This window comes from Lampetra fluviatilis, chromosome 62, assembly GCF_964198595.1.
Source record: "Lampetra fluviatilis chromosome 62, kcLamFluv1.1, whole genome shotgun sequence".
Taxonomy (NCBI): domain Eukaryota; kingdom Metazoa; phylum Chordata; class Hyperoartia; order Petromyzontiformes; family Petromyzontidae; genus Lampetra; species Lampetra fluviatilis.
In genome coordinates this window covers 7,887,329-7,900,108 of record NC_136336.1, presented here as the reverse complement: position 1 = coordinate 7,900,108, position 12,780 = coordinate 7,887,329, and the positions used below count along the sequence as shown (strand labels likewise).

The following is a 12,780-nucleotide window of genomic DNA, read 5'->3' as shown; positions in this document are numbered from 1 at the left end:
GTCGCGAATGAATGAGGGGGTCGGAGGGGGCTCCATGTGGCATCATACTCTGGGCCTCCAGGAACCTCCCTCCGAGCAGCCCAGAGGAGGGGAGTGGATCGCTGCTGTGCGACGATCGGCCGGTAACCGCCTCGTACCCCCCACCCCCTCTCTCCTGTTCCCGTCTGCGGCCGACAGAACAAGTTCCAGGGCATAGTGTTCGACTTCGTGATGAAACAGGCCTTCGACATTGCCATCATGATCCTCATCTGCCTCAACATGGTGACCATGATGGTGGAGACGGACGACCAGAGCGATGAGATGGAGAACACGCTATACAAGGTCAACATGGTCTTCATCGTCATCTTCACTGGCGAGTGCGTCTGCAAGATGCTGGCGCTGCGCCACTACTACTTCACCGTGGGCTGGAACGTATTTGACTTTGTCGTGGTCATCCTCTCCATCCTGGGTGAGTGGCGATGGTGGCGGCGACGGTGGTGATTGACCAACGTCGCCGCTGGCAGAGTGCGTGGTGGGGCCGCTGGCAGAGTGCGTGGTGGGGACGACCTCTTGCCCTCTCTCTCTCGTTCGGATATAAGGAAGCCACTGGAGCTGCGCACTTTCAAATCCTCTAGATTGACAAACGCATTTCTTCATGACTGCTTTTTGTGTTTAGTTTGTGGTCCTTCCCCCCCCTCCCCGCACCAGCGATTAGCATGATTGGCTACGTACGGTGCGAAAGAAGTTCAGCATATGTACGTATCTACGTACGTTTCTGGATGTTAATCGTCTGAATAAATTAGATGGCACGGCTTCACCGATTTTGGCGGAGCGGCCCAAGCGCTCTGCCAGTGGGGGTGAATGCACACTCTCTCTCTCGCCAGTTCCGAGACGTTTCGCCTCGCGGAGCGCTCCCGCACGTGGTTGGCACTCGGGCCGGCGAATCCGTTCGAAGGGCGGGGGGGCAAGCCGACTCTGTTCGGCTCAAGCCACCGCTCGCAGCCTACGCTCACAGGGAGACGTCTCATAAGCGCCTCCTGTTGTCGTGTCAGCGCTGTCAGTGGGAGCTGTGGAGACGGCCTGGCTAGGGAGGCGTAGACCAGTGGTTCTTAACCTTTACTGCAGCCTTCCACCCCTTTGGTTCTCAATTGAAGCTTATGGCGGGACCCCAGCATCCCAAATAAACGAATAAATTAATGTATTTTTGTCGACTCCGTCCCATTGCGCACATCAACGCCACGACCCACCAGAACTCAATCCTCTCGTTCTTCACCAAGCACCCGTCGTTGGCAAAATTCCATAGTCATAAACAAAACTTTGAAACTTTGATTAGTGCATCGTGCAGAGCTCGTCGAGAGGAATGGATTGCCCTATCATTCGCCTTCAACAGACATAAAATGACGTCTCAACACAGTTTATGCGAGAGCCGGGGGCTTATGGGACCCTGTGCGTCCCGCCATAAGGTTCAATTGTGAAATGCTTTATGTTAATAAATACCTCGGTTTGATGACACAAAGTAGTTGTACTTACGTGCCCGTGCTTAATTTGTTTTCGATGATTTCTCTTCGAAAGAAAATCTTGCATGTCTAGCACCCCCAGAAAGGGCATCTCGGGGGTGGGTGCACCCGAGGTTGCAACCGCTGGCATAGCCGGTTATTATCATTATTATTACCGTCATTACACTCCAAGAAAGCTCACAAAGTCTCAAGACTCTTTTTTCAGGTGAGTCCTGCCAACTTTGGCAGTACTAGGGGGGACGGGGTGACGTTGCTATTTGTTTATCCCAATTGAGTAGTTTGCAGGTAATAATTCAGCATCGGGATGTTAGTTCAATACGAGTGACGTCGCGTGTGCGTTTATTTGGCTATGGGAGGAAATCTGAGAACCCGGATGAAACCCATGCAGAAGAGGGGGAGAACATAAAGACTCCACGGCGCCTCCAGTCAGTGATCGAACCTGGGCCCTTTGTGCCGTGAGTCACAAGTGTTTGGCACTGCCCGCCACCCTGTCACTTCAAACGGAAGTGGGTCAGCCCGGGAAAGTTTGGTCAAACAACCCTCCAATGATTGACACTGTAATGGCAGGGGACTTCATCCGGCAGTCGATGAACAAAATGACCGTGCGTTGTTTTTATTTTATGATATACATCCGTAAAGTTGGACTGTTTGACTTCTGGTGGCACAGTGGTGACCCGTGGCCTTGCAGCAAGAAGAGCCTGCGTTCGATTCCGAAATCGGGCGCGCTGTCTTGTGTGGAATTTGTATTTTCTCCCCGCGTGTTCTGAATGGGTTTCCTTTGGGCTCCACGGCTTCCTGCCATCGCCAAGAAGACAACGTCATTGGTGTTGGATGCAGCAGGAGCCTCCTAAAAGGAGTTTTCAGACTCACTGTGGCTTTCCTGAATAAATTGTTATAGTATGTGGACCCCTACCTGTTACTTAAGAGATCAAATCCCGGTTGGGGGGTTCAGTGAAATGGTTACCACTTCATGGGGAAATCAGGCAGTGTTTGTCCTGTGGATAGACTCGCCCCCCGTCACAGGAATTTGGAATGTTCACCACTGGCTCTCAGCAGCAGGAAATCACTTCACACTGTGACCCTTTTGGCCTGTCGATTGAGCCGAATTTTACTTCTGCACCACCACCGAGTTTCACTTCTACACCTTCTGCCCCTCCTCTCCCACACTACCCCCCCACAGGATTGATGCTTGCTGATCTCATTGAGAAGTACTTCGTGTCGCCGACGCTGTTCCGCGTCATCCGCCTCGCTCGTATTGGCCGCATCCTGCGTCTGATCCGCGGGGCAAAGGGCATCCGCACGCTGCTCTTCGCCCTCATGATGTCGCTACCCGCACTCTTCAACATCGGCCTGCTGCTCTTCCTCGTCATGTTCATCTACTCCATCTTCGGCATGTCGAACTTCGCCTACGTCAAGAAGGAGTCGGGCATCGACGACATGTACAACTTTGAAACGTTCGGGAACAGCATGATTTGCCTCTTCATGATCACCACGTCGGCCGGGTGGGACGGCCTCCTCAACCCCATCCTCAACAGCGCCGTGCCGGACTGCGACCCGCAGTTTGACAACCCGGGCACGAACTACACCGGCGACTGTGGCAACCCCATGGTGGGCATCATCTTCTTCGTGAGCTACATCATCATCTCCTTCCTCATCGTCGTCAACATGTACATCGCCATCATCCTCGAGAACTTCAGCGTGGCCACGGAGGAGAGCGCCGAGCCGCTAAGCGAGGACGACTTCGAGACCTTCTACGAGGTGTGGGAGAAGTTCGACCCGGACGCGACGCAGTTCATCGACTTCGAGCGCTTGCCGGACTTTGCCGACGCGCTCGAGGACCCCCTGCGCATCGCAAAGCCCAACCGGATCAAGCTCATCACCATGGACCTGCCCATGGTCAACGGTGACCGCATTCACTGCCTTGACATCCTCTTCGCGTTCACCAAGCGCGTGCTGGGCGAGGGCGGCGAGATGGACATGCTGCGCGAGCAGATGGAGGAGCGCTTCATGACAGCCAACCCGTCCAAGGTGTCCTACGAGCCCATCACGACGACGCTGCGCCGCAAGCAGGAGGAGGTGGCGGCCACGGTGATCCAGCGTGCGTACCGGCGCCACCTGCTGCAGCGCTCCGTTAAGCAGGCCTCCTTCATGTTCCGCAACAAGGAGAGCGACGGCAACGTGATCACGGAGGACGCGCCCGAGAAGAAGGGGCTCATCGCCGACAACCTGAACGCGAACTTCGGCCAGGGCTACGAGGACAAGGAGCTGAACCTGCCGGCGGGGTCCCCCCCTTCCTACGACAGCGTCACCAAGTCCGACAAGGACAAGAGCAAAGACGACAAGGACCCCGATAAGGACGAGAAACGAGACCAGCAGAAGGATTAGCGTGGAGTGCACGTTTGTGCCAAAGGAAAACAAAAAAAACGCAAAGGGAAAAACAAATTTAAGAAAAGAATTATAAACAAAAAATACGAGAACTTACCTGCAGGTTAGGGGCACTGGGAGGCAATCAATTTTAGCAAAAATGAGACTGTACCGTATTGATGTTTACAGAAACACGACTACAGCGACAGAGGTCACACGCGCAGCACTGCAAACGCCGCCCTCTTCCAACACCCCTCCCACCCCATCCACCAAACTGCTTTTAGCTGCAAGTCACTTCAACCTAGCGTCTCTCTCCGTCTTTGATTTTTATTTGTAATCCCGTCCAGCGCCATCACCCGTTCCCCACGCTCCGCACTGCGTCCACACCACACCTACTTGTCGGCCAACACGGGCCCCCCCCCTGAAAGTGCAAGTGTGGCCATCCCAGGGTTAAGACCTGGGGAGTGGCGACACAAGGCGCGCGAGTGAGCGAGCGGGTACGTACGCGGCTAGCAAGGCGAAAATGTCGGCGCGGAGCTGTGAGCAGTCCGATGCCGTTCGGACGCTCGGCGACGGGAATCACGACGGACGCTGGAACCAAAGCAGCAAGGCCCCCCGAGTGTTGTGACGCTTGCGACGCTACCTGGCGCGTCCTCTGCTGCCACACGCGCGAGGCACGTCCAAAAGAGTCACGCGGACAGGGGTGTTGGCGGTGGTGGTGGAAGCGGTGGTGGCGCGTACGTTTGTTTTCACGTAAAAATTTCCATCGCCGTTGGATGTTCTTTTTTCTTTTCCCGTCTTTTGTTCTCAGGTTTTTTCGTTTTGATTTTGTCACCGCGGTCGCCGTCGACCGTTTGTAAAAGTGCCGGGGAATGTTTTCTTTCCGGAGTTGGGAGGTGTTTGGTTATTGTTTTGTTGGCGTTGTCATCGCCCGTCGTTTGTGAGGGACGCGTTTTGTTTTTTCTAGCTGGCGCGTCGCCGTTTCACGGCGGCTGTGAGCGCTGTTTTTGTTTGTTTGTTTTCGTTCCACGCACGTAACAGCATGAGGCATGCCGAGGCGTTATGTTAAAAAAAAACATGGACTGCATGAAATCATGCGTTCTGAATGTCTAATGCAAGTTGCGATTGACCTCTAAAACACGTGGGCCCCACCCTACGCGAGATGGGGATACGCGGCGCTATTTTGTGATAACCGGGCAGGAATGTCACGAATGAATTTCGGCGCGAGAGTGCGGAAAACGATAGCCAATCATTGTGTTCCACTGTTTACCCGGTGCAATGTTGCGTTTTGTGGTTTTGGATTTGAGTTTGAGATTTTTTTTTAACTTTGGTTTATCAGTGGGGGGGAGGGTTAGGGGAGGGGCTGGGCTAGGGATGGAGTAGTCGGGTTAGGGTGGGGGGGGCAGTTGGTTACATGGTGCCCCCCTCGTGCGGTTCACGATTGGCGTGCATTTTTCAAAAGAAATTGTGCAAAACTCTCCCCCCCCCCACCGCTCGCCACACCAAACGGAAGGGATGCACCCCGCCGCAGCCCGCGATGCATATTTGTAAATAACTAAACACTGGGCCTCGGCGCATCGCCAACCCCTGAAAAATGGGATATATTTGTTTAAAATTCAGCGACTGTGAAGATGAAATGAGCAGTATCACTTTATCGGGTTTTGTGGGAAGGGGGGGACCCCAGGGCTGTACATTAGGTTAGGGTGTGCATGTGAGTGTGTGGCACTTAAAAACCACAGTGGTCGTGGTGGATGAGTCCGGGCCATCATCCGCCACGCCGAGCCAGAGGCCTCCCCCTTAACCCCCCCTTCCACCCCCTCCCCCCTCTTTGTTGATTTCCGCACTAATACGCTATATTACCAGAGCCTCGTGTGTGGGCATTGTGCATCATATACAATCTTCCAATTGCATGTATATGTGACGCTCGGAGAATTACAGAAAGTCAAGCCGGTTTGGCTTGTATGCCCAATTGGCCAATATATGAAGTGACAACTGAAACCCAATAACATTACCACCACCAACCACCACCACTATGAAGTTCGAACGATACACACAAATGTGACAGGGCCCCCTCTTTTATGATGTCTATTGTTGTCACGAAGCAATATTGGGCACCGAATGTGCTGCTCGTTTCCAAGTGCCCTCCTGCTAAAGGAACCAGGCAAAATCTGTGTACAGACACACGTGTGTAAACAGCACAACTTAACAAAGTATCTCTGCTTATGACGTTGTCTGATTATGATCTATATATAAATAGCTGTAATATATCCTTTCTGTTGCAGATTTTTGGCAGCATGCTTCTTTGTATATACCAAAAAAAAGAATAACACTTGTATGAAAATGTATTTAAAAACAATAACCACTGCCATTACTGATTCTTTGTTTAGATATTATTGTTCTACAATTAATTTTGTCGCCGTTATAATTGCTGTTATTATTGTTGTTATTAACGATGCACTTTCATTCGATATAAACTTTCCAATGCCTTGAAAAACGTACGGAAGTTAAATCGAAATAATCAGGAATTGACACTGTGACTTACCTGTCAATTTCTTTGTTGCTGAACAAGAAGTGGCTTAAGGGTTACTTGTCTTTAGTGGACAATAAAAAAAAGTAAAAAAAATGTTGCTGATGCAGATCAAGACGACGGGGGAACGACCGTTTGTGTAAAACGTTGATTTTCACAAAACACTGATAAATATTGAGCTTAATTTATCAAAGAGAGAGAAATAAGCGTCCATTTTGCCACGAGCCACGTTTGGCCACCTTCACATAACAAAGTCTTGTAGCTTTTCGATCACACGGATGCATTTTGTGGTAAAAACTAAAAACATTCGCGTAAAGGACACTGTCGTCTTTATTTGTATGCTTTGTGTTTTATTTGGTTTTTGATTTATGATTTGTATTTACGCGCACAAAAAACAAGCTTTATGCCAAGCTCATCCTCTTAGGCCTACTAACTAGTCTAGCTAGCGTGGTAATGATCTGCATGCGGGACAATTAAACAAGAAATATATCCCTTAAACGTGAATAATAACTGAATCGCTGAGTAAACAAGAATAAAATAAGCTTTCTTTTTATCACGAGCGGAAGGGCTGTTTCCCGTGTCAGTTTGTCTCTCTCACTCCCCATGTACACTTGTGTCCCACACACAAACACGCGCTGAAGTACGGACGATTCTCTTGTGATTTGTCTTAAGTATGGGCAGGCCACAAATTGGCGTACGTTCCTAGAATGTCTCGAGAGAAAACAGATCGCCAGTCGGTGAACGCGGCGATCGAAGCGAGATCTTAACTCGATCGTAAGAGACGTTGCTCGGGACGTCATAATTCCCACCGCACCAGCCAATCACGTGCGGGGAGGAGAACCCCCATGCAACATGGACGTCATGACGTCATCATTCCAAATGCGCGTCCGACTGAGATAAGTATCTTCTTGGTTCTTTCGGTAAAGTCACGTAGAAGGGAAATAATAAAATAATAAAAATAGTTCTCACGACGTTTCGGCCACAACGCAAGTAGCCGTCCTCAGGTGAAGAACAGGTCTGTCGGAAAGACAGCTGTCGTGAGAATTATTTTATTATGTTTTCATTTTATTATTTTATTATTTCCCTTCTACATGACTTTACCGAAACAACCAAGAAGATGAATCCCTGCAGTCACGAAAGCTTTAAACTGAGATAAGTATGTTAATAATGTTGATGTTAAGTATTCAAGATATTAAGTTTATTAATCGTTTGTGATTGTGAAATATTCATAATCATCGGTTTTAGTTGACTTACAGGTGGTCCTGACTGCCCGTAAGATTGTGTGTAATGTTGCGAGGTCCAACATCGTAAAGCACATTTACTCGATTGCGACGAATCGTATCGTTCTTTACTCTGGTGCCAGGACAGATGGCCAAGGGGTCCTGGGGATGCACTGGATAGGATTGCCGTGTCTCCATTTCTACACAGGTTTGCACGTCGTGAGGTGCGGCTATAAAAAAAAATGTCCACCCTTAATAAAAAAAAATGCCCCCAATGTTGTCCCAATTCCCCCATCGGTGCCATGTAATGAAACGCAGAAGGAGATAGCAGAACCACTTCTGAAATCCTTCACCTGACCTCTGGCCCACACAGTAGAAGGGGAAGCATTTTCCCACCTGGCCTGTAAAATGTCTGTCGTATAATAAAAACACTTTATAATCCTTCGAGCTGTAAATGTGTCCGGATTAAGCATTTACTGAGAAGAGACCATCGACCCTCAAAACTTGAGATCATGACTTCATCACCGGCGGCTGAGACCTGGATTGGAATCCAGGCCTCTTGGCAGTATAACAGAGCGGCGCTCTGACTTCTGAACCTCCTGGCCGAAAACGACAGTGACGTTCCTTCGTGTTTAACCCAGTCATGAACAGCGAGTCTCGATCAGCCATGAAACTGCGGTGAGTGGATATTCTTGTCGTGTATGAATAACTGAGGGTCAACATCGGTTGTCCAACCGACGTTTAAGTTTGGGCACCGTCGTGAGGGAACAAGGAACATCCACCGCCCGCCGAAGGCCACCATTGGACATAAGCACCGCCCCACGCGCGTATGAGCAGAGTGAATCGTAGATGATTCACGGTGGTGAGATGTTAACTACCTCGCCTGGTATGCACAGGAGATCGTGGGTTCAATCCCGACCCTGATGCCTGCTGTACATTTGGAGTCTGCATGTCTCTCAGTGGTAGCGTTAATTTTTCTCTGGGTCCTCTGGTTTTCTCCTCCACATTTAGAATCGACATCACGCATTTTAGAATATTTGGCTGCTATAAAAAAAAATCCACGTGATAAGCCACTCCGTTGAGCTATCATTTGTGGCCAGGTCGTTTCTGAAAATGAGTTACGTAGCTCAGTAGGCCTTACTGGGTAAAATAGAAAATAAATGTTTCTCTGAACCTGAATGCTGTCCCATTGTAACGGTTAGCACACTGGCCTTGCAAAAGACCACCGGTTCGATCTTCTGGCACGGCAGTTTGCTAAATTGGTGCAAGTTTATTAACCCCCCCGCCGCTCTCCACCCAGCAGCAAACATGGGTACGCCATAGTTTGTTGATCGGGGTAAAGTGTAGGTACTCCAAACTGCTTCCAAGATGTCTGGCCAGCTTGAAAGTGTCCGTCGATTGGAGGCCCTTCTGCCAAGCAGTGCTGTGGGCAAGACATTTCAGTGCTGTGCCTTTAAAAGAAAATTCCCCACAAACCGGAGTCCCAGGAGAAAACTCACGCGTGCGAGGAGAGCAACACTCAATCTCCATACATATGGAAGTGAGTCCACTTGCCGTACTGCCATCAAACCCTGGCAAGCCAGGAGATGGTGACCTTGATACCGTCACGCCAACTCCGGTCATCCTAGCAGCGGCTTTTGGCTGGCCATCGAACAACAACATCGCGCGCTTTCAGGTACGCTTCTGCGACCGTCTGGAACGCTCTTCCAATGTTAGGAAGCCACTGTAGATTTGCACTTTTAAATCATCTAGATTGAAAACAATTTTTTTTTAGGACTGCTTGTGTTGAGTTTCTTGTCCTTCCTTTGCATCTCCGATTAGCAAGGTTGGCTACGTACGATGTGAAAGTTCAACATACATACATACCCAGGGGGTAGGTAAAGAAGTTTCATGAATTTGTGTGATCCACCAACCCTCGCTTCGACAGTGCAGGTTTATAAGCGTGCATAGCCACCGGCAGTACGCATGTAATATATAATTTCCATATATATAATTTCGGCTTGTAACGCACAGTCTTCACTCATTCTCGAATAAAGGGAAATATTCAGAGGCGCGAGGAACGACAGACAGGCAGGAAGACAGCCAGGCGGTAAGGAGCCGGCGCCACCAATTGCCCGAGCTCTGTGGTCCTCTACATATGCAGGTGTTATCGGCCAATTAATGAGTGTTTACATGTGGAAGGATACCAGAGCACCCGGAAAAAACCCACGCATGCGAGGGGGCAATGCTCTATCCCTGGACAGAGGGAACAGGCGAGGTCCCCATTTTCTGCGTCGCCATCTCTTGGCGAGCCAGGGTTATGGCGCCTCTGGAAGCCCAAGGGAAGGGAAGTTTCAGAACATTTGTGCAGTGATCCACCAACCCTCGCCTCTCAGTGCTAGATCACATTCTTAGGCCACCACCGTCCAAGCTAATATCACGTGGGCATGCTGATGCAAATATCTCTAATTGGTTTACAATGATGACGTTGTGATATCTCCCGTTGAAAGTGTAAAAGTGTCTTGAAAACGTACTAACCAGAGGTGGGACAAAGTCATTGTTATGCAAGTCCAAGTCGAGTCGCAAGTCATCAAATTCATGACTCGAGTCTGACTCGAGTCCAAGTCACATGACTCGAGTCCACATCTCATAGGTGGGACAAAGTCATTGTTATGCAAGTCCAAGTCGAGTCGCAAGTCATCAAATTCATGACTCGAGTCTGACTCGAGTCCAAGTCACATGACTCGAGTCCACACCTCTGGTACTAACCACTGAGCAAGTCCATTCTTGACGGGGCTCATCTCAATTAAGCACACACCTTGCGGAAAGCGCTTGCAACGTGGGGAAACGTGCAAGTGACATGGCCTCGGGGTAGCACGTTCGTCGTTTATTTCAGGTCGTGGTTCACAAGAACACAGAACGGGTAACAAATGAGAGGCCATTCGGTCCGTCGAACTCATTCAGTTGCGAGTAGAAGATCGATTCCAGAATCTCATCACGGGGCGTCTTGGAGGAATCTTGGCACAGTCCTGGTGAATCAACGTCTGTAATGAGTAAAATATCACCTCCTGGTCTCGGTCTCGAACTGTCCCACACACAGCTGAGGTTCAAGCTCACAGGCGCACCGGTTAACATTTGGTGGGGGTGTGTTGAACGTGATTATTACGTGCTGTCCACGTCACAGTGGACGATAAAGATCCATTGATGGTGTTCGCAAAAGAGGAGGCCACGTGTGCCGGTGTCATGGTCCACATCTGCCAAATGAGGTCACCCACGCAAATTACCCAATTGGGTAAAACTTCCTGGTAACATCATCCCTCCATGTAAAACAACTGCAAGCTATGGCCATTTGTGAAACATCAGCGCATTTATTATAGCCTTGTGCGATAAAATGGTGTGTCAAAGTGTTGGCCACAAATTAACCCATAGTATCTCGTTGTTGATCTCGTCAAGGAGCTATACACCATCAATTACGCCATCTCATCTGGTCGTCATCCTCGCGGCAGCAGCGGCGGCTTTTGGCTGGGAGCCATCGAACAAAGACGGTCACTGCATCGCGCAGCGCTTTCAGATGCGCTTCTGCGGTCGTCTGAAACGCTCTTCCCTTCCGATATTAGGAAGCCACTGGAGTTATGCACTTTTAAATCTCATTGAAAACTCATTTCTCGGCACTTTCAAACCAATGCGTTTCGTTCATATGTCCACTTTTCCACTTCAAGTCATATACTGTGTATGTGTAATTACTGAAAAATTACCCCAAGCCATATGCAGCCTAACGGCTATTTAAAAATAAACAAAGGCATCCGATTGGAAGAGGCCTCCACGGTGATTTGTCGGGAGGCAGACTTTAAAGGGATTGGAGAATAAGGGTTGAACGGGAAAACAAAAAGGATCAGTTAAAGAGAAAGGACCTGATGACGATTGCTTGTGTTGCAATGGAAACGTCGTATTCTATCATTTAATTTATTTTCTTTCTACGTGACTTTACCGAAAGAACCAAAGAGTAAGGACTGGAAGGTTCGAGAAAGGGGATGAGGGAGATATAAGGGGAGAGGACGAGGAGTGGGGACGCTCGGAGGAAGATACAAGCAGGAAGACAAGAACGAAGCCTAGGGTCCATCATCATATAAATCTATAGTAGGGTTCCGTATTGTGGAAATCTTGAATAAAAGTGGCTCTTATAACTTGTTGTCAGAGTCGTTATACATGTATTGTTTTATACAACCCGTCAGCCCCACGGTCTTCTGGCAGGGGATTCATTGCAGCAGCATTGGTTCGGCACATTCAAACCTTCAGACGTTGTCGGCTTTCACGACCAAATGACAGCGTATCATGGATTGTCAATTTTCGGGGAAGAAAAACGTGTCGTAACAACCCTCCTCCACCCGGTGTAGGCAATTCATAACGTGTTAAGTGATGCACAAACGTGGACAATGTATTTGTTCTCGGCCAGCACCACTGTACGTTGAACTTCTTTCGCACCGTACGTAGACAACCTTGCTAATCGGGAGGTGTCGATGCTCAATTGCTAAACTATTCGCCATCATTAATTACTGATGAATCGGCAACGTTCGTTCACGTGGCATTAATAACTGGTGTGGAGGCCGACGTCCACCTCCTCGCTCCCTGCGAGCCGGCGGGGCGCGACGTTCACCCTCTCCACTCCCCCCTCCTCCTCGTCGGATGCCTCTCGCCGGGCCCCCGCCGACCGGGTAATCGGCCCCCCCACGCCAACGCCCTCTCTGAGGGACATGGCTAAGTAGCTTGCTCGCCACCGCCCGGGGTTATCTCCCACGCGCTCAAATCACACCGCCACACAAACGAACGCGGAGGCGTGCACGCGCGTGCCCCTGCAGGCGTGTATTTCCCTCACACGGGCTGGCGCTGAACAAAAGAAACGGCGGCGGTATGAATATGCACGCTGAAATCACCAACCCCGTGCCGACACTCTGCAGCCTTGCTCTCTCACGCACCCCGATCACCCCGCGCAGGCGCACCACATACAAATCGCAGACACCATGCCGAGCGAGGTTCTACCCACACACACAGAAATCACACCACCGATATTCTGAACTAAAGTTTATTAATGGCGCCAATACACACTGCCTGGAGGAGGAATATTTAGCGAGGAGAGCCTAGCGTAATTCTGCCTATGAACCCAGGTACTCGAACGCCCTACCACGTACCTTGAAAC

General features: G+C 49.9%; 1 protein-coding gene across 9 annotated transcripts in view; it reads left to right on the top strand.

Annotated features, from left to right (window-relative positions):
* LOC144951454 (sodium channel protein type 2 subunit alpha-like) overlaps positions 1–6,946 on the top strand; it is a 90,318-nt gene extending 83,372 nt beyond the window's left edge. For all 9 annotated transcript variants that reach the window (XM_078881730.1, XM_078881729.1, XM_078881727.1 and 6 more), the window contains 2 exons: positions 178–448; positions 2,677–6,946. In XM_078881730.1, coding sequence (XP_078737856.1) covers positions 178–448; positions 2,677–3,881 — 1,476 coding nt within the window. In that variant the 3' untranslated portion in view covers positions 3,882–6,946. The remainder of the gene's footprint in view (positions 1–177; positions 449–2,676) is intronic.
* Positions 6,947–12,780: the final 5,834 nt, after the last annotated feature.